The 21,680-nt window shown below is 42.1% G+C and overlaps 1 protein-coding gene across 1 annotated transcript in view; it reads left to right on the forward strand.

The window, feature by feature from the left end:
- RBM34 (RNA binding motif protein 34) overlaps positions 1-21,680 on the forward strand; it is a 574,650-nt gene that overhangs the window by 363,841 nt on the left and 189,129 nt on the right. The window contains exons 8-9 of the mRNA XM_044058641.1: positions 7,320-7,383; positions 7,470-7,512. Of these exons, the coding sequence (XP_043914576.1) occupies positions 7,320-7,383; positions 7,470-7,512 (107 nt within the window). The remainder of the gene's footprint in view (positions 1-7,319; positions 7,384-7,469; positions 7,513-21,680) is intronic.

Raw genomic sequence — 21,680 nt, forward strand, 5'->3', positions numbered from 1 at the left:
ACATAATTTCACGAGGATACAGATTCCATTTTCACACCTTGCCATTGAAAAGAGGAATGCCAAACCTGCCACAAAGTCAATGGGCAGAGGAACAAAAACAAATTACAGCTCTCATGGACATGAGAGCCATTCAACTGGTACCTACTCGAGAGCAAGGCCAAGGATTTTACTCAAGACTCTTTCTAGTTCCCAGAAAGGACAATGCCTGGAGACCAATTCTGGACCTTTCAGTTCTAAACACCTTCTTACAAGTACCCAAATTCAAGATGCTAACACTACAGCAGCTTCTTCCCATGTTGGGCAAGAAAGCTTGGCTAGTAACGTTGGACCCTCAAGGAGGCATACCTGCATGTCCCTATCAGACAAAGTTGCAGAAGATACCTCTGTTTCATTGCAGGTTCAACCCATTACCAATTCTCTGCACTGCCCTTTGGCTTATTTACTGCGCCCAGGGTCTTCACAAAATGCCTGGCACCAGTAATTGCATGCTGCAGACAAAGAGGAATTCAAATATACCCATACCTGGACGACTGCCTCATCCAAGCAGAAAGCAAGGACATCCTCTTACAACATCTGGCTTTTGTAAAACATCTTCTAAGTTGCCTGGGGTACACAGTAAACGAAAAGAAATCAAAACTAGTACCCTCACAAAATATGACATTCCTGGGTGCCAGCTTGAATACAACGGCCCAGAAGGCTTATCTGACGCCAGACAAACAACTACAACTGACTCACTATTTCAAAACAATGGCAACAAAGACCCAACTACCTGCAAGAAACATTCTGCAGGCCTTGGGCTTCATGGCATCTTGCATACTACTAATACCATTTGAAAAGCTGCATATGAGGAAATTACAGTGGTACCTAAAAAGCGTATTGTCCCTACACAGCCACAGCTTGGACACAATGATATCTCTCATTCCCTGCCTACAACAGGAGTTTCTATGGTGGTCACAGGCATGTCACCTCAACAAGGGTCAGCCTTTCACCTTGCCCCCAGCCAGGCAAACTATGACAACTGACAACAGATGCATCGGACTACGCCTGGGGGGCACACATGACAGGACAGTGCGTTCAAGGAGAATGGACTGCAGATCAAAGGAATCTGCACATCAATCAAAAAGAAATGCTAGCTGTACAGAATGCTCTGACAGCCTTCAAGAATCTGTTACATCCAGGACAACTTACATCCAGGACAACTTACAATAAGGACAGACAACACTACAGTAATGTGGTACATAAACAAACAAGGGGGTACACACTCCTACCCTCTATGCAGGCAAGCAATGACCTTGTGGAACACAGCTCTGGCTTACCAAGTTCAGTTACAAGCTCAATTCCTGCCAGGAAAAAAGAACACATTGGCAGACGACCTCAGCAGAAACATCATGGATCCCCACGAGTGGAAACTGGATCCACAAGCATTTGCAATGATAACTCAAAAATGGGGCCTTCCAGACATAGACCTGTTTGCCAGTCCTCAAAACTATCAACTAACAAAATTTTGTACAAGGACACTTCACCATCAAGCTTGGAAAGTGGACGCACTCTCATTCAGTTGGAAAAACCTGACAATATATGCCTTCCCTCCATTGCCTCTCCTCACAGAGGTGCTTCTGAAAGTCAGAAAGGAGAGACCATGACTGCTGCTCATAGCCCCAGACTGGCCACGCCAGCACTGGTACCCACTATTGAGGAATATGGCCCAGGGCCCACCTTGGATTTTACCACAAATTACCCATTTGCTCACACAGCAAAACAATCAGATTCTTCACAGCCAGCTCAAAACCTTAAATCTGGCTGCATGGCAAATCACCTAAGCATCCAGCCAGCTCCTCTTTCCCAAGCAGTTATGGGTGTTATTCTGGAAGCTAGGAGGCCCAGCACCAGGAAGGCCTATTCGGACAAATGGAAAAGGTTTTGTGCCTGGAACCAAGCTAAAGGCCAAAACACACTTCAGCCTCACATGCCTCAGATTCTACAGTATTTAACTGAGATGTTGCACAAAGGACTTTCTTTTTTCCATTAAAATCCATGCATCAGCTATTTCAGCCCACTACAACACGGAACGACCCTTATTTTCACATCCACTTCTAAGGCAGTTCCTCAGAGGGGCAAAAAACATTAGGCCCCCCAGGAGAGCACCTACACCAACATGGGACCTCAATTTTGTTCTGGAAAAACTTATGCTACCTCCCTTTGAACCAGCTTTCTCTGCAGATCTACAGTTCCTATCATGGAAGACTGCCCTGCTGCTAGCAATAACTTCAGCTAGAAGAGTCTCAGAGCTGCAGGCACTAATGGCAGTGGAACCTTTCCTCATTTTCCATCAAGACAGAGTTGCTCTACAAACTAATCCTTCCTTCATGCCTAAGGTGGTTTCCGGTGTGGCTTTAAATCAAACCATTCACTTACCCACCTTCTTCCCAAATCCACAGAACAAAGGAGAAAGACTCCTGCATTCCTTGGACATTCACAGGCAACTTCATTACTACTTGGATAAAACTAAGGCTTTCAGAAAATCTGACCAGCTCTTTGTATCCTATGCTACAGCTTCACAAGGGAAGGCTATATCAAAACAAACCATTTCCAAATGGATAGGACATTGCATTTGTTTTTGCTATACCCATCATGGAAAACCAGTTCCTGCTACCATTAGGCCTCACTCTACCAGGGCAACAGCTACATCTACAGCCTTCCTCAGGGGGTTTCCAACCAAGGAGATTTAGGAAGCTGCAACTTGGAGTTCAGTACACACCTTTACCAAACACTATCACTTTACTCTAAGACTAGGGCTGGCTTCGCCACTGCAGTTCTGCATGGCCTTCTAGCCTCCTCTAACCCTCTATAACTCCTCCACCCATCCTTAGCTTTGGGATTCTACCCAAGTGTGATGACTGCAGCAGGGTAACACGATGAACATAGTACAGTTTTGTACCTACCATAAATGCAGATGTTCGAGTGTACACCCTGCTGCAGTCCAGGTTACCCTCCCTCCATCCCCTCTGATCTAACTAGCTAAATCTCTACAATACCTTCCTGATGTATTTGCTTATAGCTGGAGGGATTTTGTGTTTGTGCAAAAATTACTTAATTTGGTACTAATTACTGACCACCTTTTTGGGGGCACCTGACATCTGGGGCAAGAAAAACTGAAGAAAATGGCGTCGGATGCATTATATATACCCCTGGCGCATTGATGTCAGGGAAGAAGCGACAGCAACCGACGCCGGACCAAGACTTTGGAATTCCAGCTGACTGCAGGACCGCCTGACGACAGGATAACCCAAGTGTGATGATTGTAGCAGGGTGTACACTTGAACATCTACATTTATGGTAGATACAAAACTGTACTTTTTCTACCCCCAGAGGTCCTTCTCCTGGAGCCATTATGGGGGTAAGAAAATGTGGTCTCACAAGTCCCAAGGGTCTTTCCAGGACCTGCGCAGAGGCAGAGGAGGAGGGTTTGATGGTAGATGCCAGCCCAGAGGCAGAGGGGGTCTGCAGAACCAGGGCTTTAGGAAATCCCCTCCCAATAAGCCCTACCAGCGCTCCTGAAGCACTGCCCAACTGTCTGTCTCTGGCGGCAGTCAAGAGACAATTAGCTGTGCACCCCGAAGCCTGGACCCAGTTGACAAAAAAACTATTGGGTACTAAGCGTGAGATCTAGAGGTTATTATATTCCCTTTTCCCTTTCACCTCCGAAATCCAAAAGCCTTTTCGAAGTGCCATCCAATCGATGACAGCAGACAGCACAGGAAATTCAACAGTTGTTGCAAAAAAAGAGTCATCCAGGAGGTCCCAACTGAACAAAGAGGATTTGTTATCTACTCCCGCTTTTTTTTAGTGGCAAAAAATACAGGAGACCTAAGACCCATTCTGGATCTCGGTAAGTTAAACGAATATGTAAAGAAGGCGAGGTTCCAAATGGTTACAGTTCAGTCCATTCTGCCACTCTTGCAAAAGGATGACTTGACGTGCTCTGTAGATCTCAAGGATGCGTACTGTCACATCAGAATAGACAGGCACTCCAGGAGATGTCTGCACTTCGCCTGGGAGCCAGTCACTGCCAGTTTAGAGCGCTGCCCTTTGGTCTCACCACAGCCTCCCTGGGTGTTCACCAAATGCATGGCAGTAGTAGTTGTTCACCTGAGACTCAAGGGATTCCAAGTATTTCCATATTTAGACGATTGGTTGATAACCGCTTCCACAAAGCATTGACTAATCCAAGCCAGGGGCTACTTACTCTAGTTAGCGCACTCCCTGGACATCACTATAAACATGAGCAAGTTCATTCTTAACCCTATTTCAGAATCTAGAGTTCATAGGTATGCAACTCAACACAAGGGATCAGGTAGTTTCTCTTCCTCTACAAAGAGTAGCCCTTCTGAGGAGTCGGGTACAACAGCTGTTAGTGATGCAAGCCCAGCCTCAGGGTCCATGGCTGCAGCTATCTTGTTAGTTCCCCTAGCCAGGTTCTTCATGCAGGTTCTACAGTGGACACTAGCCAATCAGTGGTCCATCCTGTCTCAGCCCTTGTCCTTTTACATCAGACTGACTCTCTTGGATTCAGTCAGACAATGTCATTCTCGGCAGACCATTTGTGAGCAGTTCCCCCAGTAACCACCATCACCACGGATGCTTCCCAGTTCAGGTGGGGGGGGCATTACAATGGGAAGATGGTCCAAGGCACTTGATCGTCTCACGAGATTAAGTTGCATATCAGTGTCCTAGAGATGAGAGCTGTCCTCCTAATATTTCAGGACGTTCTCCCTTTGGAGATTATTGCAGTGCACGTGGACAACATATCAGTTGTCTGGTACATCAACAAGCAAGAAGGAGCACGTTCTTTCCCTCTGTGCAGGGAGGTCATGAGAGTGTGGGAATGAGAGATATCTTCAGACCGCCTTCTAATTGCAATGCATATCCCAGGGAAAACCCCAACGATCTGGTGGACAGGCTCAACAGATCCCTCCTAATTATGCACGAGTGGTCCCTCAAGCAATTAGTAGCGAACATGATCTTCAGCAGTTAGGGTCAGCCTTGCTGTGACCTCTTTGCCTCTCCCCTCAACAGCAAGTGCAACAAGTTTTTCATTTTGATCACTCCTCTGGGGGAGTCCCCAAGGGATGCTCTAGTCCATGATTGGCCTTGGAGTCTCCTGTATGCTTACCCCCAAATTTCTTTAGAAGGCAAGCAGGCTGAAGAGTTAAGTCATCCTCACTGCCCTTTTCTGGCATCCCCAAGTGTGGATCTCCTTCCTTTGGCTTCACCTGAAGTATCCTTCTTGGGTACTGGAGCCCACTCAAGACCTCCTTTCTCAACAGTCAGGGATGCAGTACCCAAATCTTTGAACCCTGAAATGACTGCTTGGTTTCTTTGCTTCTAACCTTGATTAAACAGTCCAGGCTTCAGTTCCTGGTCTGAAAATTCTTTTGACATCACAAAAGGTTTCCACTAAGTAGGTCCACAATAGCAAGTGGAAGAGGTTTGTAGTTTGGGCCACTAACAGAAATGCTGACCCCTTCTTAGCACCCATTTCAGATGTTACTGTTTATCAGAACCCTTTTCAACGAGGGTGCTAACTTTTCCACTATTAAGTTACAGTTAGCCTCTATTTCTAATTTTCGCACAGCAAGTCAAACACATTCATTGCTCATGCTCAACTTGTGTAAATCCGTAATGAAGGGTGTTTTCTTATTAAGGCCCCCAATTAGGGGTCCTTCTCCTCCATGGGACCTTACTCTGGTGCTGCAGATATTGACATAAGGCCCCTTTGAACCTGCAGCTAGTTGTGATATAAAATTTCTGTCCTAGAAAACAGCTCTCATGGTGGCCTTGACTTCCACCATGCAGATTTCTGAGCTTCAAGCTTTATCTTCTAAATCTACATACATTTAGTTCCATAGAGATAGTGTCCTTGTGCACTAATCCAGCCTTTATGCCTAAAGTAGCTACAGAAAATAATATTAATCAAGTCGGTTCAACTGCCAGTGTTCTTTCCAAATTTTTCTAACAAAGGAGAGTATGTTCTTCACCTTCTAGATGTGTATAGACCGCTCCGTTTTTATCTACACAGGACCAAGCAATACAGGAAGTCTGATTAGCTTTTTATAGCCTTTTCTTCGAATAGACTTGGACAAACAGTATTGAAAATTATCCTGGCAAAATGGATGTCAGACTGCATTTCTTTCATTTATTCGTCCAGAGGGTTGCAGTTATCTTAACCTCCTAGGGGGCATTCTACCATAGCTATGGCTACTTCTTCAGCTTTCTATGCAAGAACCTCTATTGATGCATTTGTGCAGCAGCTTCATGGTCTAATAATCGCACCTTTGTGTCACATTACAAATTGGATGTTATTTCCAGGAGCAGAGCCTCCTTTGGTTCGATGGTGCTTTGGCATATCCTACCATGAGGGCCACCCAAGGTTCTCGTATCTGATGACTCTGACTGTACCATGAGGAGGAATGGAGGCATCGTTAGATTAAAAATTTATGTCTTACCATGCATCTGTGTTGTCTCCCTTCAGTCATCCTTACTTTCCCACCCAACCATCCTCCTGCCTTTCTTCTTGAGAAACCTGGAGGATTTCAGGACTCTAATGTCCTATGTCTGAGCTTCTTCTGCCAATCTTTGACATCTGATTGTGGCATGTCTGGATTTGGCAAACTCAATCTGGGGTGTTTGGGTGGATGAAAGGCATTGTTGGTATGAGGGAGGAACTTGAGAGTCAGATCCAAGTCTGTGAAATGTGGCCGAGCCGGATCCGAGACCCTATTGTGAGAATGAATGAAAGAAGACAACACAGATGACAAGTTATGGTAAGATATAACTTTTTAATATTAACAGTTGCACTTATTTTTGCTAATTAGATTACATTCATATGTAAAAAAATGCAACCATTACAGTATAAAAGATACTTGTACATTTAATAGATGTTGAACATTGAGTGTTTGAAGAGGTTGTATTAGTGAGTTTGTCAGATAGATAATAGATCATGTGATTTGTGCTTAGAAATTCAAAAAAATGGGAGTGAGGGAAGGAACTTGGGCAGAAATCTTAATATTGTAGTTAAGAGATGAGGTATTAAGCAGGTTCAGAGACAATTAAATATGGCTGTCGTAAGGTTTTTTTATTAGAAGTACAGAGGTGGGTGGGGGTTGAGCAGTGTCACATAAGCTATGTATGTTGCCCGGAGTTGCCAGTCAAACTATTCAAGTATTGATGTATGTTGTGGGGTATAACAACTTTCATGTTCTTATAATTTTGTTGATTGCTAACATTTCAGTCAGTAATGATGTTTTTTCATATAATAGAAATGGCATGGAGATAACAAATGGATTTCACATACGTGTTGATCTTGCATCAAAGGATAGCTCTGTAAGTAAACATTTACTGACTTGTGATTTTTTTTTTTTTTTTTTGCTAATAATGCAGACAACTTAACATGTTTTCTTTCTTTACAGCATGACCAGAAGAGATCCATTTTTGTTGGCAACCTGCCATATGGTAAGGAGTACATTAATCCCATATTGCTTCATACAGCTGCTAACACTTGATGGATTCCTACATTCACCCCTGGTTTATCACCCTTGTCCCTTATGGATAGGGGCAACATATGCTTTTCTCTGGGTTGTTCTTACTTAAAATATAAGGGCTAAAAACTTCTTGGGAATGTATGAGGTATTAAGCAGGTCCTAATGATCCTCACAGACCAGTAGCCTTGTAAGAACCTGTGAACCTATAGACATTAATGAACAGATTCCAATTGAGGTTACCACTTAGAATGAGAAACTAGGCAGGCAACTGTTAAGTAGAATTAGCTTTCCCCAAACACAGTTGCCAGGTGCAGGGGGATGGTTTGTACAGATGTTAGCAGTTATTGCTGAAACACAATAGAAAATGTATTGAATTCCTTCTTTTGTGTTTCTAATCTTACCTTGCGTGCATATGTGTTTGGTCTGAACATGAATAAAATGACAAACCTCATCTGAAATAGGTGTTGCGTAGTGTATGAACAAACCAATGCTTTTCACTGTAAGTGAGATGAATTAGCAGATGTCTTCACAGTGATTGTATTACTCATGTAATTTTGTGATGCATGCCTTAAGGGTGTACATCACTGAGTATTGCTTTTAAAGATAGACAGTAAATGTCCACAGGCCAGGAGGGATTTAAACACACTGATTCCACTTCACAAGAGGAGAAGGTCAACTCCATTTAGTGTTGCACCCTTAGAAATTAAAGAACGCAGTTACAGCTAATTAATACTTTCAAAACCCTCCAACCTGAAGCTGAGGACTCCTCTTCGGAGGATTTTCTATACTATGTCTCTTAGATGTCATCTCCTTTTGAGTATCCTTCCCCAGAGGACAAATCTGCTGAAGCTAACTCCCCAGGAGAGGATCTCACCTTTGTGGAGACAATTTCTAAAATGAGAGAACATTTTAAGTGGGATTCTTCTGAAATTTCGGAGGTCCAAAAAAAGATACTGTGACCTTCTGCAGATGGACATCCCTGCTCCTTCTGCTATTCCTCCAGTGTTACCAGCCTTCTTGGATGCTTTTGGTGCTGCCTGTATAAATTCTGATTCACAACCACCTGCCCCTAACAGGTCTGACAGGTTCTACAAGGTCCCTGAAGGGGTGAAATTTTTGATTAAATGCCCTGTTGCTAACCCTGCCACTGTTTCAGTTTTTGCAGACAAGCCATCCAAACTTCTTCCCTCTACCTCTGTCCTTCCTACAGGCAAAGAGAGTAAGGCCATGGAGCGCCTTGGCAAAAAGGTATGCACTTCTGCTACCCTGGCCTTTAGGGCATTAAATTACCAGACGCATATGTGTAAATATGCCTTGGCTCTTTTGACCCAGGTCACCAAGCTCCTAACTCGCCTTTCAACACTCAAATTCCCAGTCTCATTTCCCTGTCTTCCCAAGTTACTAGACATTCATTTAGATGCAGCTGTGATGCTGAAGAAGCCTCTGCCAGATCTCAAACACATGTTCATCTCCCCTATACCTACATTTCACCGGAACTGTCCCTCAAAGACCCAGTTCATTAGGAAACACTCTGCTCCAGCATCCCATGCTAGGGGCAGAAAAGGGCCAAGGAAATGGCAGACTCCTTCTAAGCCTGCTCCAGCTCCAGCTCCTGCCCAGAAACAACCTTTTCAGGACAGGGCAGGTAGCCTGTGACTACCTGCCTTCAATGCCCCCCCCCCCCCCGATTCCATCCCCTGTTTCTAAGGCTCTCTCACTGTCTTCCAGTTTTGCAAAACATTACCTTAGACAAGTGGGTCCAATCCATCAAGAAAAGGACTACTTTATGACCTGGATCATGTCCCCTTCTCCCAGAGGGATTCCATAGCCACCTAAAGATCAGCTTCCCCTTTTCCAGCCAGACATAGACAGCCTCCTTTCACAAGGAACCATACAACCTGTTCCTCTGGCAATAAAAGGAAAGGGATTTTATCCAAGACTTTTTCTAGTTCCAAGGAAGGATGGACAACGAAGACCTGTCCTGGATCTCCCTTACCTCAGCCTTTTCTTACAGGTACCCACCTTTCGTATGCTTACTCTTCAGACCCCTTTTCTTATACTGATACATCATGGATTTCTAGCCACCTTGTACATAAAGGATGCTTACCTTCACATCCCTGTAAGGTCCAGCTGCAGGAAATATTTGCAGTTTGCTGTTGGTTCCTCGCATTTTCAGTTTTTGGCCTTGCCCTTTGGACTGTCTATTGCTCCAAGGGTTTTCAACAATTGTCTGGCTCCAGTGGTTGGTTATTGCAGAGTCCAAGGGATTCAAATTTTTTTCATACCTGGATAACTTCCTGATTCAGGCAGAATGCTCCAGATCCCCACAGAACCAACTCCACAAAGTCATCTCAGTCCTGCAAGCTTGGGATTCAACATAAACTTCCCCAAGTCCAACCCGAGTCCTTCCCGGGACAAAGTTTTCCTAGGGTGCAGAATAAGGACATATGTCATGAGAGCATTCCTTCCACCTCAGAAAAGTGGAAACCCTGAGGCAGTATCTGGCCTCTGTTCTCTTTGCTTTTGCATGTCATCCGGAAAGGGAAAATGTCAGTGTGGAAGCCAGATTCACCATAAGGACTGTCACGAGCATTGTTTGTTTTGTTTGGGTGCTTCTCACAACCATATGTCATGCCTTTAATCAGTCTGTTAATTTGCCCACTTTTTTCCCCTTCTCCACAGTCTGCCATTGAGAAAGTTCTTCCCACCTTGGATTTGATAGACAACTCAGATGTTATTTGGATATGACTAAGGTCATTCGCAAGTCTCAGCAACTTTTTGTTTCCTTTCATCATGGATATTTAGGTTTGACTGTTTCTAAGCAAACCATTTCTTCATGGATTTCTAAGGCCATTTCTTTTTGTTACTCCTTTCGTGGAAAAAGCCTTTCTGTTTCTGTAAAGGGTCATTATGCCAGGGCTATGACCTCCTCGGGTGCTTTTTTCATGGGATTGGATACCAGTTCCATCCCTGAGGCTGCAACTTGGTCTTCTCTCCATACCTTCACTAAACGTTACAAGCTGGATGTGGTTTCTAGGACTAAAGTCAGATTTTCCAGGGCTATCCTGCATGGTTTTCTTGAGGGCCCTGCTGTGAGCCTTCCTTCTTTCAAGTTTCCTCTTGAGCTTTGTACTCTTCCTTTAGTAAAGAATACTGCAACAGTGATATGGAAGGACGTGGTACATTTGTGTAAAAACTTACCGTAATAGTAATTTGCTCCCTCCTTTCTCCCCCTTTTTCTTTACTCCTCTTTCTTTGTTTCTTTCTGGATGCACATGTTCCTCCTTTTCTCCTTGGACTGTTGTTCCTTCTGGGGCTATTCAATTCTGAGGTATGTACATCACCTTCATGCCTTATGCCATGAGTGGGGAGCATACTTGTGACGTACAACATCCTTAAAAAAACAGGTTTTGGTATACTGGCTGCACTTGGTGGGGGATCCCTTTAGTAAAGAATACTGCAACAGTGAAGGGAACATCTACTGTTATTGTAAGATTTTACACAGCTGTACTTTCTACTACTTGGATAAACATCAGTGATAAACTAGTAAGTGTTCTTTATTTTATACTGGCTGATAAAAATCAATGACTTGATGTTTTATTTGACCAGTCTTATTTTGCATTATGATCTGTCACATAGTCTGTACCCGTTTCAGATTCTTTCACAGTCTTTTCTTTTGTTATGTTTGCACACTGTTCTACTCTCTTGTCTTTTTTTATTTGTCTTGGTAGGGGAAACATTAATCTTCACTAGTTCATATTTATTTTGTGATGTGCGATGTTGCAACTCAACAGACTATTCTTTCTAGAATGTGGAAAAAAAACTATTGCTGCACGTATTTTGGTAGTGTCTTCAAAACGGACTTCAGTAAGTAGTACTGTTTTTAATGATCAAGTACAAAGTGTTGACTTAACTGAGCAAAGCCCGATAACAGCAGGCTTTCTAGGTAGTAACTGCTTACTGATTTCATTTTAAATGTATGTAAATAAATTTACGATTTAAAATAAGAATAAAATAAAATTGTATTGTGCGTACTACATGCAGCTTTCATGCAATTGATCTGTAATGACATCACTCCTAGCTGCATGATGTGATTCTATGGTCGGTTGTAGTCAGAAGTAAGCTGACAGTGGTGTTAAAATAAATAAAAAGCAAATTTATAAAACAAGCATCCCAACAAAAGAAATATTTAAAAAGTAAATTAATTAATTGTTAAATATTCCTATTGTCAGAGTGCTCATTCTGTGATCTTGCTTTTTAATTCTTCTTTTTGTTGTAGTTGTGGTTCTGCACACCAGTGTTGGCTTACTATTTACTACTGTGCAATCCAGAAACCAAGACGGGAAGTGATCTGTACCCCAAACAACATCAGCACTTCATGCCCTTCACAGCTGTGAACCTGGAAGGGTGTAAACATGAAGCAAGCTGAAGAACTTTTGTAAAAGTCTTACTTTTGCCTAAATGTGTGTGTGTGTGTGTGTATATATATATATATATATATATATATATATATTTTTTTTTTTTTTTGTGAAAATAAGCCTGGTACTTGCGTATTATCTCAACCAGATTTTCTTGGTAATACTGTTTGCTTTCTGATGTCTGCATGGTACCAAAAATGTAATGAAAACTAAGCAGACACTGTTTTCTTTTACACTGAAGTTTGTTTAGGCAGGGTTATAACTTCAACATTTGAAAAATTAATGTTTTGCTGAAGGTTTTGCCGATATTTGCGTATTTTCACAACCGCATTCTACACCGGGTCATGTATGCAGTTTCTTGGTTGGGCATTTTACATTCGCTGCAAAAATATATGAAGAAGAGATAACAGAGGCTACTGAGAGACACAGAGGTACGCAAGAGGAGACACTAAAATAAAAGGTTGTTGTGACACGGTGCTGAAGTTACTTTTCCCAGAGCCGGGACAGCCGGTTGTTGCCATTTGCCGTTACATCCCGAAAGCCATTATGCACCCAGATGGGAAACTCTCACCAGGGAGAGTATTTTAAAAGGGGGGGGGGGTTATGTCATCCATGAGGATGTAAAGTATGACATTATGCCACAAAGCAGGAATCAGATGTTCCAGCTTGTTTACCTTACGAAATGTAGGACAAAGTCACCTGTACCCAGCAAGGACATAACATAAGAGCTTACGCTAGCATCCACACTCCTAGCCGTGATTCCCAACTGTATGTATGGCTGTTATTTAACAGCATTGGCTGACAGAGAACATTCAGTGTGAGCAGCTTTGCAAGAATTGACACACTGCTAGTAAAGCGCACAAAGAAACAGCAACAGTATGTTGTGTACTTTGTGTTGATAGCCCTCCTGAAAACACACTGTATTCCATTTGAAGCACATTAACGAATATATTTAGTGATCGGGAAACAACCACTGTTGGCACGAAAATCTGGTTGCGATAATAGGTAAGTACCATAAGCTCAAATGGCCACTGCACACCAATGACAGTTCACATAAGACAAAAATGGAATGCAGATGCAGCATTTTGTTATGCACCTTTGCACATGATCTTGTATAGAAGCACATGTAGATAAGATTGTTCTTTTGTATCTCTGCAGTTTTGACATTGACCATAACTTGTTGTACATCTCATTCACTAATGTATTTATAGAAGATCCTATGTTAAGTGCCACCTTTACATGTTTGTTTAATATTTTCAGTTTTCTTTCTTTTTATTGTCATCTTTAATGCTTATAGTGAACACATGTTGATCTTTTCGTTACTTTTTTCAGTTTTCGTATGTGTCTTCGCTCTGCTTTACATTCCTTTTTATATGCATATGTGTGAGTGTATGTGTATACATACATATATATATATATATATATATATATATATATATATATATATATCTATATAAAACAGTCCAAAACTGTCCACCACGAGGTAAGGTAAGGTACAAAAACAAACCACAAAACTATAGTACCAATGGAGTCAGGAAGAACTGGAAACAAATCTTTGGTGTAGAATATTTAATAAATCCTTGTAAACCTGTTGCAGCAAAAATCCATGACAGTGAAAAAAAACATTTATATCACAACATAAATTAAGCGCTTTCGTCTGCTAATGCAGTGTTCACTAATCGAACTTCATCAGAATTATACAATGGATAATTCAAAAATACACTAGATGTGAAATAACATTCTAAAGTTCCAGAAAATTGTACTGGTAGGAGAGAGAACTACCACTCCTATCTGATCCATTTGAGAATGCTTCTCACATTAAGATTCCCATTAAGGCCAGGGGGCGTGTCTGCCTGAAGTCTAATCTGCCATCTAAGCTCTTTAACTTCAAGTAAAGGACTGCAGTCTCCATAAGTTAATGACACATAATCAAGTACTAGGAACAAAAATCTGCTGCATTGGGAGCTAGAAAGTGTGTGTCTAGCCAAAGCATTTTTCCAGTCACCTTTCCTTATAGCCTGACGGTGTTCCTTAATGCGATTACTAAGTTTTCTAATAGTTTTGACTACATAGAAGGCAGAGCATTCATCACACACTCCCAGGTAGACAACGTTAGTGCTATTACAATCAAAAGAATCACTAAACTGTATCAGAAACTTGGGATTGGGAAGTTGGAAACTAGCACCCCAAGCAATAAAAGGGCAGCAAACACATTTGCCACAGTTGTACATTCCTGTCATTTGAAGAGGGCACACGAGGGGGGGGGTGTGTGGGGGGGGGGCGAAGCCCCCCACTTACTTTTCTTTTACTAAGCAATATTACATCAAAAGTTAACAATATCATATGAAATGGAGTGGGTTGCTTTGCCCCCCCCCCCAACTATATATTCTAACTCCAGGGTCGCACTACAGTGGGGAAGGGGACATATTCCATTTTCTTGCTAATACTACTTGTCGGGCAAATTAAATTTCAGTCAAATGGGGTCAGGAAAATGAGTGTCATGCAAATGAAAGTTAAGTCAAAAGAAGTAGACCCATATATATATATATATATATATATCTACACACACACATACATACGTACATGTATATATAAGTAAATTCCGCTGCTCTGCCTTGTTTGCTTTCTTTGTCTCAGTAGCATGTATTGTGGATGATGTGGCTTGTTGAATGTACCTTTTTTTCTGCAAAGTTCAGCTTTTATCATTTTGCACACACTTCACACAGGATTTGGTAGTGTTCCTTATGAGAGTATTTTCTGCTCCAATACTTGTACTGGACCTTGCAACTTTCTGCTGTTTGTGATATAGCTGTGTTTCTTTTGTGTTTGCTTCTTTCACATCACTTAATTTTTCTTCATCATTCTGTCTGTATGTAAGCTGCTGTTGTGTTATCTTGTTTTTGCTTACAAACATTGACTGGGTAATGCACAATTTCTGATATGGCCGTGTGTCTATAAAAGTCTAGCAGCTTGTGTAGACTTGTGCTTACCTCAGTTACAGCTTTCCTTCTCACACTTCCAGTGTTACTTGACTTGTATTATCTTTATTTTAATTCATTATTGTTTATAAATTCATAGCTTTTAGCTAACAGTGTCAGCCTAATATAGAGGCATCTGGGAGGCCTGGCTTTTTTGCATAGTACTGATTAGACTCTTGTTTTTTTAGCTCAAATTGACTGTTAAATGTTATACATATTTGAACCTGTTAAACTTTCTGTAAAACATTTACTTTATTATTTATATTAATGTTTTAAGGCTGTATAATTTTCATAACTGAAGACGTTGAGCTTATTTTGTTTGTATTGCAATTTGCTTTAAGTGATGGCAGGATGGGAATCTTCACTTACATCTTCTGTATGCTTTAAACTTTTTCTGCTTTCTTTTCAGCATTTTATTTCTCACTCTTGGTTACCTACTCTTTAATATCTGTATGTGGTGGTCCAGTATGCCTTCAATTATTAAAGTTAGAAGCTTATTTCACTGTGAAACTGCTGACCAAAAAGAGTTAATGACAAAATTGTTTATTCTACGTCAGCATCTTAAATGCAGCTTTTGCTTTTGTGTTGGAATGATCTTATTACTGATGTTTTTTTTTCCCGTTAGTTTTGTGTTTTGATTTGCTTGTACTCGATATGTTGATTGGTATAAAGTGTGTTCATAATGCCCGTTTGTGATCTGTTAAGGACTGCCTGAGAAACTGAGATAGGAGATTTTTTTAAATGGATTCAATAAAGCCTTCTTTCTGTTACAGAAAAATACATTTACTTGCAGTAGTTAAAATAATATAAAAAGAAAAATTGCCATTGTCAGAATAGTTTATAAAGTCTTCATTTGGCATCAGCAAGAAAATAGAACAAACATTCAGTGGGCTACCCTTTATAAAATTCACACATGAATTTCCCCAAAATTAAGAGTGGGATGTCAGCTGAGATAGGTGAATACACAGAAAACATTTGAATCTAAAATGTAAGCATGGTTCAGTTTTTATATTTTGTTTTTGTTTTTCACTTCAAGTGATTTGTGTTTAAGTAGTCCAATATGAACTCTCACCGGTATAATTTCTGTTAAGTGATAATGCTGATTAGATTCCCAAGGATTCTTTACTGATGTCTTCAAAACAGTCTATTCACTATATCCTCATTTCATTCTTAAAATTTCGTCAGTGATTTATAAACTAGTCTAGCTACTTTCTTGTTATTTACACATAAAGGATTACTGGAGTGTAGCAGTTGTGGCATTATTTATGCATTCATGCAGATAAGAATTTTCTTAGCCAGAATTTAATCAGAATAGTCTTCTGATGATTATCTGTTTTGCACTTCTGTGGCTCTGCTCGACAGGGGCACTGGAAAATAACTTTCTTGGGTGGCGTAAGTCAGGGAACATTGTTGGCTAGGCTTGCTTAGGCCCTTGGGCCAATAGCCCAGTACCTACCTATGAACCAAAGGGAGGAAATCCAAGAAAGTTAAAAAAAAAAACACTGCCTTTCTAAACTGGTTATTCTATGAATGTATTTTTGAGACGCCCCACCATTGGACCAGTAATCAAGGAGCCTCAGTTCTCACCATTGGCAACAGTGGGGGATGTACAGTGGGAGGATGCCAAGGTACAGACACAGTATTTCTAGGTGCACCTCTCTGCATCAAGTGCAATTCCCCTTAAGAGCACACAGAGACCACAGTCAATCCAGGGTTGGTTTCTCCCTCTTTCTCCAGATCCCCAATAAGATTCCCCACTGGCACAGCTATAGAGTTGAGATCTCACCCGAGTGACCAAGCCAAGACCTCCAGCATGCTCTCTGTCCAACCAGTGCTTTGTGTCTCTGACCAAGTAGCTGACACACACACACACACTTTGAGGTTTGATATACACACATACCTGGGAAAGGCTGGCACAGGTTTTGTAGCTATGCCCCCTTTTGCCCAGACTATAAGGTAGTTTCCCCTGCCACCAGTCACGGCTTATCAGCTACTTTAAGGCCCTTAACAAAGGGTGTCCAATCTTACTGTGTAATGTTACTGTTAATACAAATGGTAGTTTGACCAAGAGCATGGCTGTTAGGAGTGGCCACAATTTCATCAAATAAATATTCAAGTAGTTTCTGAACCTAAATAGCTCTACAAAGATCAACCGCAATGAAAGGTTTAAATATATTTAACAGTAAATAATAAAAGAACAAGAAAATACTTGGTATGCAATTATGATGACATCAGAGTTCAAAATCACAGGAAATATTTAAAACGACATTGCAGGACAGTCTCAAATAAATAAAGAAAAATATCTAAACCGAGTGTTGCTATATTCCTGACTATATCTAAGAGAATTATACTGATGTTCATCGTGTTTCACTGTTGCAGTCATTACACTTGGGTTATCCTGCTGGCAGGCGACTCACAGTCGGCCCGAGTTCCAAAGTCTTGGTCCGGCGTCGGTTGCTGTCACATCTTCCTTGACATCAGGGGTATAAAAGTTGCAACCGATGCCATTTTCTTCAGTCTTTCTTGCCGCGTGGTGCCTGAAGCAAAAGCAATTTGCAAGTGCCGGTCGGCCGACTCCTGAGATTTTCAAAATTGAGTTTCAGAACCAAAGTCTTCAATAAAGCTAAGTACCCCATTGGGGAAACTTTTTCTTGCTCCAGACCGATGTCAGTAAAAGTTAAGAATTGTATTTCTTGTGGGAAGCAAATACCTCATAAGGACTTTCACTCTTACTGTGTTCCTTGCCTAGGCTCTGACCTTGACGTCACTAGTTGCCGGTTTTGTGCTAGATTCAATAAACGCACTATTAAACGTCAGTTTGATTTTGCTCTACATTATTTTGGCCGTAGGTTTAATTACATAATGCCGTCGGAACAACCGATGACCGGAATCTATAAAAACGCAAAGACAAAGAAAAGGACAGGCATCCGAGGTACAAAACCAACGACAAAGACTCTTCTAGGCCAGTCGCCGGTTCTCAGTGAGGCGCTTTCGCAGGCCTTGACACCCGCTAACTCAGAGCCAGAGGCCGTAACCGACAGCCATGTGGAGACACCGAGGCCTGTGGAAACTCAAGGTATTGGGCCTACGGAAACAATACCCTCAGATGGATTCGGAGCCGCTGAGCAGGCATCGGCTTCTGAGGGTGTTTTCAGACCTTCACAGCTTAAAATTAAGCCCACTACAGCAGCAAAGGCAAAGTCAAAAACACCGTTAAAGACAAGGAAACAAGTACAGCATTCTCCATAACAGTCATCTATGCCAAAGAAACAGATGCTTAAAATGGCCGAAGACCTAATTACTTTAATCAGGGGTTCCCATCCCCCTCCTGATAAAAAGCCTAGGCAAGACACTGATTATGATTCCTCTGACTAGGTGTATATTTCCTCTGATTCCTCTTCTGAGCAGGGATATTCTCTCCCTCCCTATGAGGACCCTGATAAAGAAGAGTCCATACCTTCAGCCTCTCCGCCTGAGGATTATTCCTTTGGGGAAACCCTGCACACCATGAGGGAGCATTTCCATTGGGAGAGCCAGGATTATTCAGAATCCAGGAAAAGGCTCAGAGACTCCCTTTTATTGCCTCGGCACAGGCCCCTAGCTATTCCCCCTGTGCTTGATATTGTTGATCATGTTTTTTCTGAATCCAGTCTGTCTCCTGATTCTTTACCCCCTGCACCAGTCAAGCCAGACAGGTACTACAGAGTCCCTGACTCTCAGTTTCTTTACAAAAACCCTGCTGCAGACCCAGAAACAATTTCTCAGGGTCCAAAGGGGGTTAAGGCTTCCACAGCTAAAAATCCTGTCCCCTCAGATAGGGATTCCAGAACTCTGGACAGATGGGGGAAAAAAAGTTTACACGTCTGCTACTTTAGCTGTAAGAGCTTTAAACTGTCAGTTTCACATGCTTAAATACCAACAGTACCTCATGTCATTGTTAAAACAGAAAATGGTTTCAAATACAGAAGGTCCTGACAGTAAAGAAATGAAGGGTTTATTGCATGCAGTTGAACAAGTGGGAAAGCATACTCTGCAATGTGGTTTTGATTCATTAGAGGCTTCTTGTAGAGCCACGGTTAAAGGCTCTGTTATTCGAAGGCATACTTGGTTGAAAGAACAAAGTTTACCTGACCATGTTAAAGCAAAATGATTGGATGCTCCATTACATCATGATACTTTGTTTGGTGTTAAGGCGGAAGAGGTGTTAAAGAAAATGGAGGATAAAGCAAAATCAATGCAGACAGTGAAAGATTTCTTACAGGTTCAACCACCTAGGTTTAGCAGAAACTGGCCTTCAAAAAATTGGTCCTTTCCAGTGTCAGGCAGGCCACAAAGAGGCAGATACAGACACCCAAGAGGCAGATCTCAGCCCCAAGGCTCCTACCGTCCTAAACAATGGGGTGCTTCAGCCCCCAAAGGAGGGGAAGAGAAATCATAGCCTTATAGGAAACAGTCCCAATGACTTCCCTCTGCAAATGCCAAGCACTTACCGTTTGACAGCACCCCTAGGGGGGAAGCTAGCACTTTTTTTCTGAAAAAATTGGCACATGATCACCCAGGACCAATGGGTGCTGAATATTGTTTCTCAGGGTTACAGGTTCCACTTCCACACGCTTCCAAAACCAAAAGGTATGCCAGACCTGCCACAAAATCAATGGGCAGAGTCACAAAAACAAATTGCTGCTCTTATGGACATGGGAGCAATTCAAAAAGTTCCACAGCAAGAACAGGGACAAGGATTTTACTCAAGACTTTTCTTAGTACCCAGAAAGGACAAAGCCTGGAGTCCAATACTGGACCTGTCAATCCTAAATACTTTCCTGGATGTTCCAAAATTCAAAATATTAACACTACATCAACTTCTGCCCATGCTGGGCAAGAAGGCTTGGCTAGTTACTTTGGACCTCAAGGAGGCATACCTGCATGTCCCAGTCAGACAATCTTGCAGAAGATACCTCAGATTCATAGCAGGCTCAATGCATTACCAATTCTCTGCACTGCCCTTTGGCTTATCTACTGCGCCCAGGGTCTTCACAAAATGCCTGGCACCAGTAACTGCATTTTGCAGACAAAAAGGAATTCAAATATATCCCTACTTGGACGACTGCCTTATTCAAGCAGAGAGCAAGGACATTCTTCTAAAGCATCTGGCGTTTGTAAAAAAATTGCTAATTTGTCTAGGGTACACAGTAAACGAAAAGAAATCAAAACTAGTGCCCTCTCAAGAGATAATATTCCTGGGTGCAAGCTTAAATACAACTGCCAAGATGGCTTATCTCACGCCAGACAAACAAAGGCAACTGACTCATTACTTTCAAATGATGGCAACAAAGACCCAGCTCCCTGCAAGAAAAATTCTGCAAGCCCTGGGCTTCATGGCATCCTGCATTCTACTAATTCCATATGGAAAACTGCATATGAGGAAGCTACAATGGTATATAAAAAGTGTTTGGACTCAGTATTGTCACAGCCTGGAGACAATCATAACTTTAATTCCCTGCCTACAACAGGAGTTTTGATGGTGGGCCCAGGCCTGTCACCACAACAAGGGACAGCCTTTCACTTTACCCACAGCCAGGCAGACAGTAACAACGGATGCATCGGATTATGCCTGGGGGGGGGCACATATGGCAGGAAAATGTATTCAGGGCACGTGGCCCAAGGAACAAATGCATCTTCACATCAATCAAAAAGGGATGCTAGCTGTACAGAATTCCCTGACAGCTTTCAAGGACCTACTACATCCAGGACAACTATTAATAAAGACGGACAACACCACAATTATGTAGTACATAAAAAAGCAAGGGGGCACACATTCCTACCCCGTATGCAGGCAAGCCATGACTTTGTGGAACACAGCACTGACCTATCAAGTACATATGCAGGCACAATTCCTGCCAGGAGCAAAAAATACACTGGCAGACGAACTAAGCAGAAATCTCATGGATCCTCACAAATGGAAACTAAATCCACAGGTGTTCAGCATGATAACGAGGAAATGGGGACGCCCAGACATAGAGATCTTTTTGCCTCCCCTCACAATTACCAAATACAGAAATTCTGCACAAGAACTTATCACTCCCAAGCATAGAAGTGGATGCTCTATCATTCAGCTGGAGAGGCCTTGACAGTCTATGCCTTCCCTCCGATGCCTCTCCTTACCAAGGTACTCCTAAAAGTCAGACAAGAAAGGCCAAAAATGATCCTGATTGCCCCAGACTGGCCACGCCAGCACTGGTACCTAATCTTAAAGAGTTTGTCTCAAGGTCCAGCTTGGCCTCTACCTCAAATTCCTCATCTTCTGCCACAACAAAACAATCAGATTCTGCACAGTCAACTCAGAACCTTAATTCTGGCAGCATGGCAGATAATGTAGCCACTCAGACTGCACCTCTCTCTAAAGCTGTTATGGATGTCATTTTAGAAGCCAGGAGGCTCAGCACTAGGAAATCTTGTGCAGAAAAATGGAAGAGATTCTCTGCTTGGAACCAGGCACAAGGGCTCGAACCACTTGTCCCTAATATACCTCAGATTTTACAATACCTAAATGAGATGCTAGACAAAGGCCTATCCTTCTCATCAATTAAAATCCATGCCTCTGCCATTTCAGCTCATTACAATACGGAACCTCCTATTTTTTCACATCCTCTACTACGACAGTACCTCAGAGGGACAAAAAATATAAGACCCCCAAGGAGAGCACCAGTACCAACTAGGGATCTCAATTTTGTTTTAGAAAAACT

The sequence above is a fragment of the Protopterus annectens genome, chromosome 16.part0, assembly GCF_019279795.1.
Source record: "Protopterus annectens isolate FY-2018-M chromosome 16.part0, PAN1.0, whole genome shotgun sequence".
Classification (NCBI taxonomy): domain Eukaryota; kingdom Metazoa; phylum Chordata; order Ceratodontiformes; family Protopteridae; genus Protopterus; species Protopterus annectens.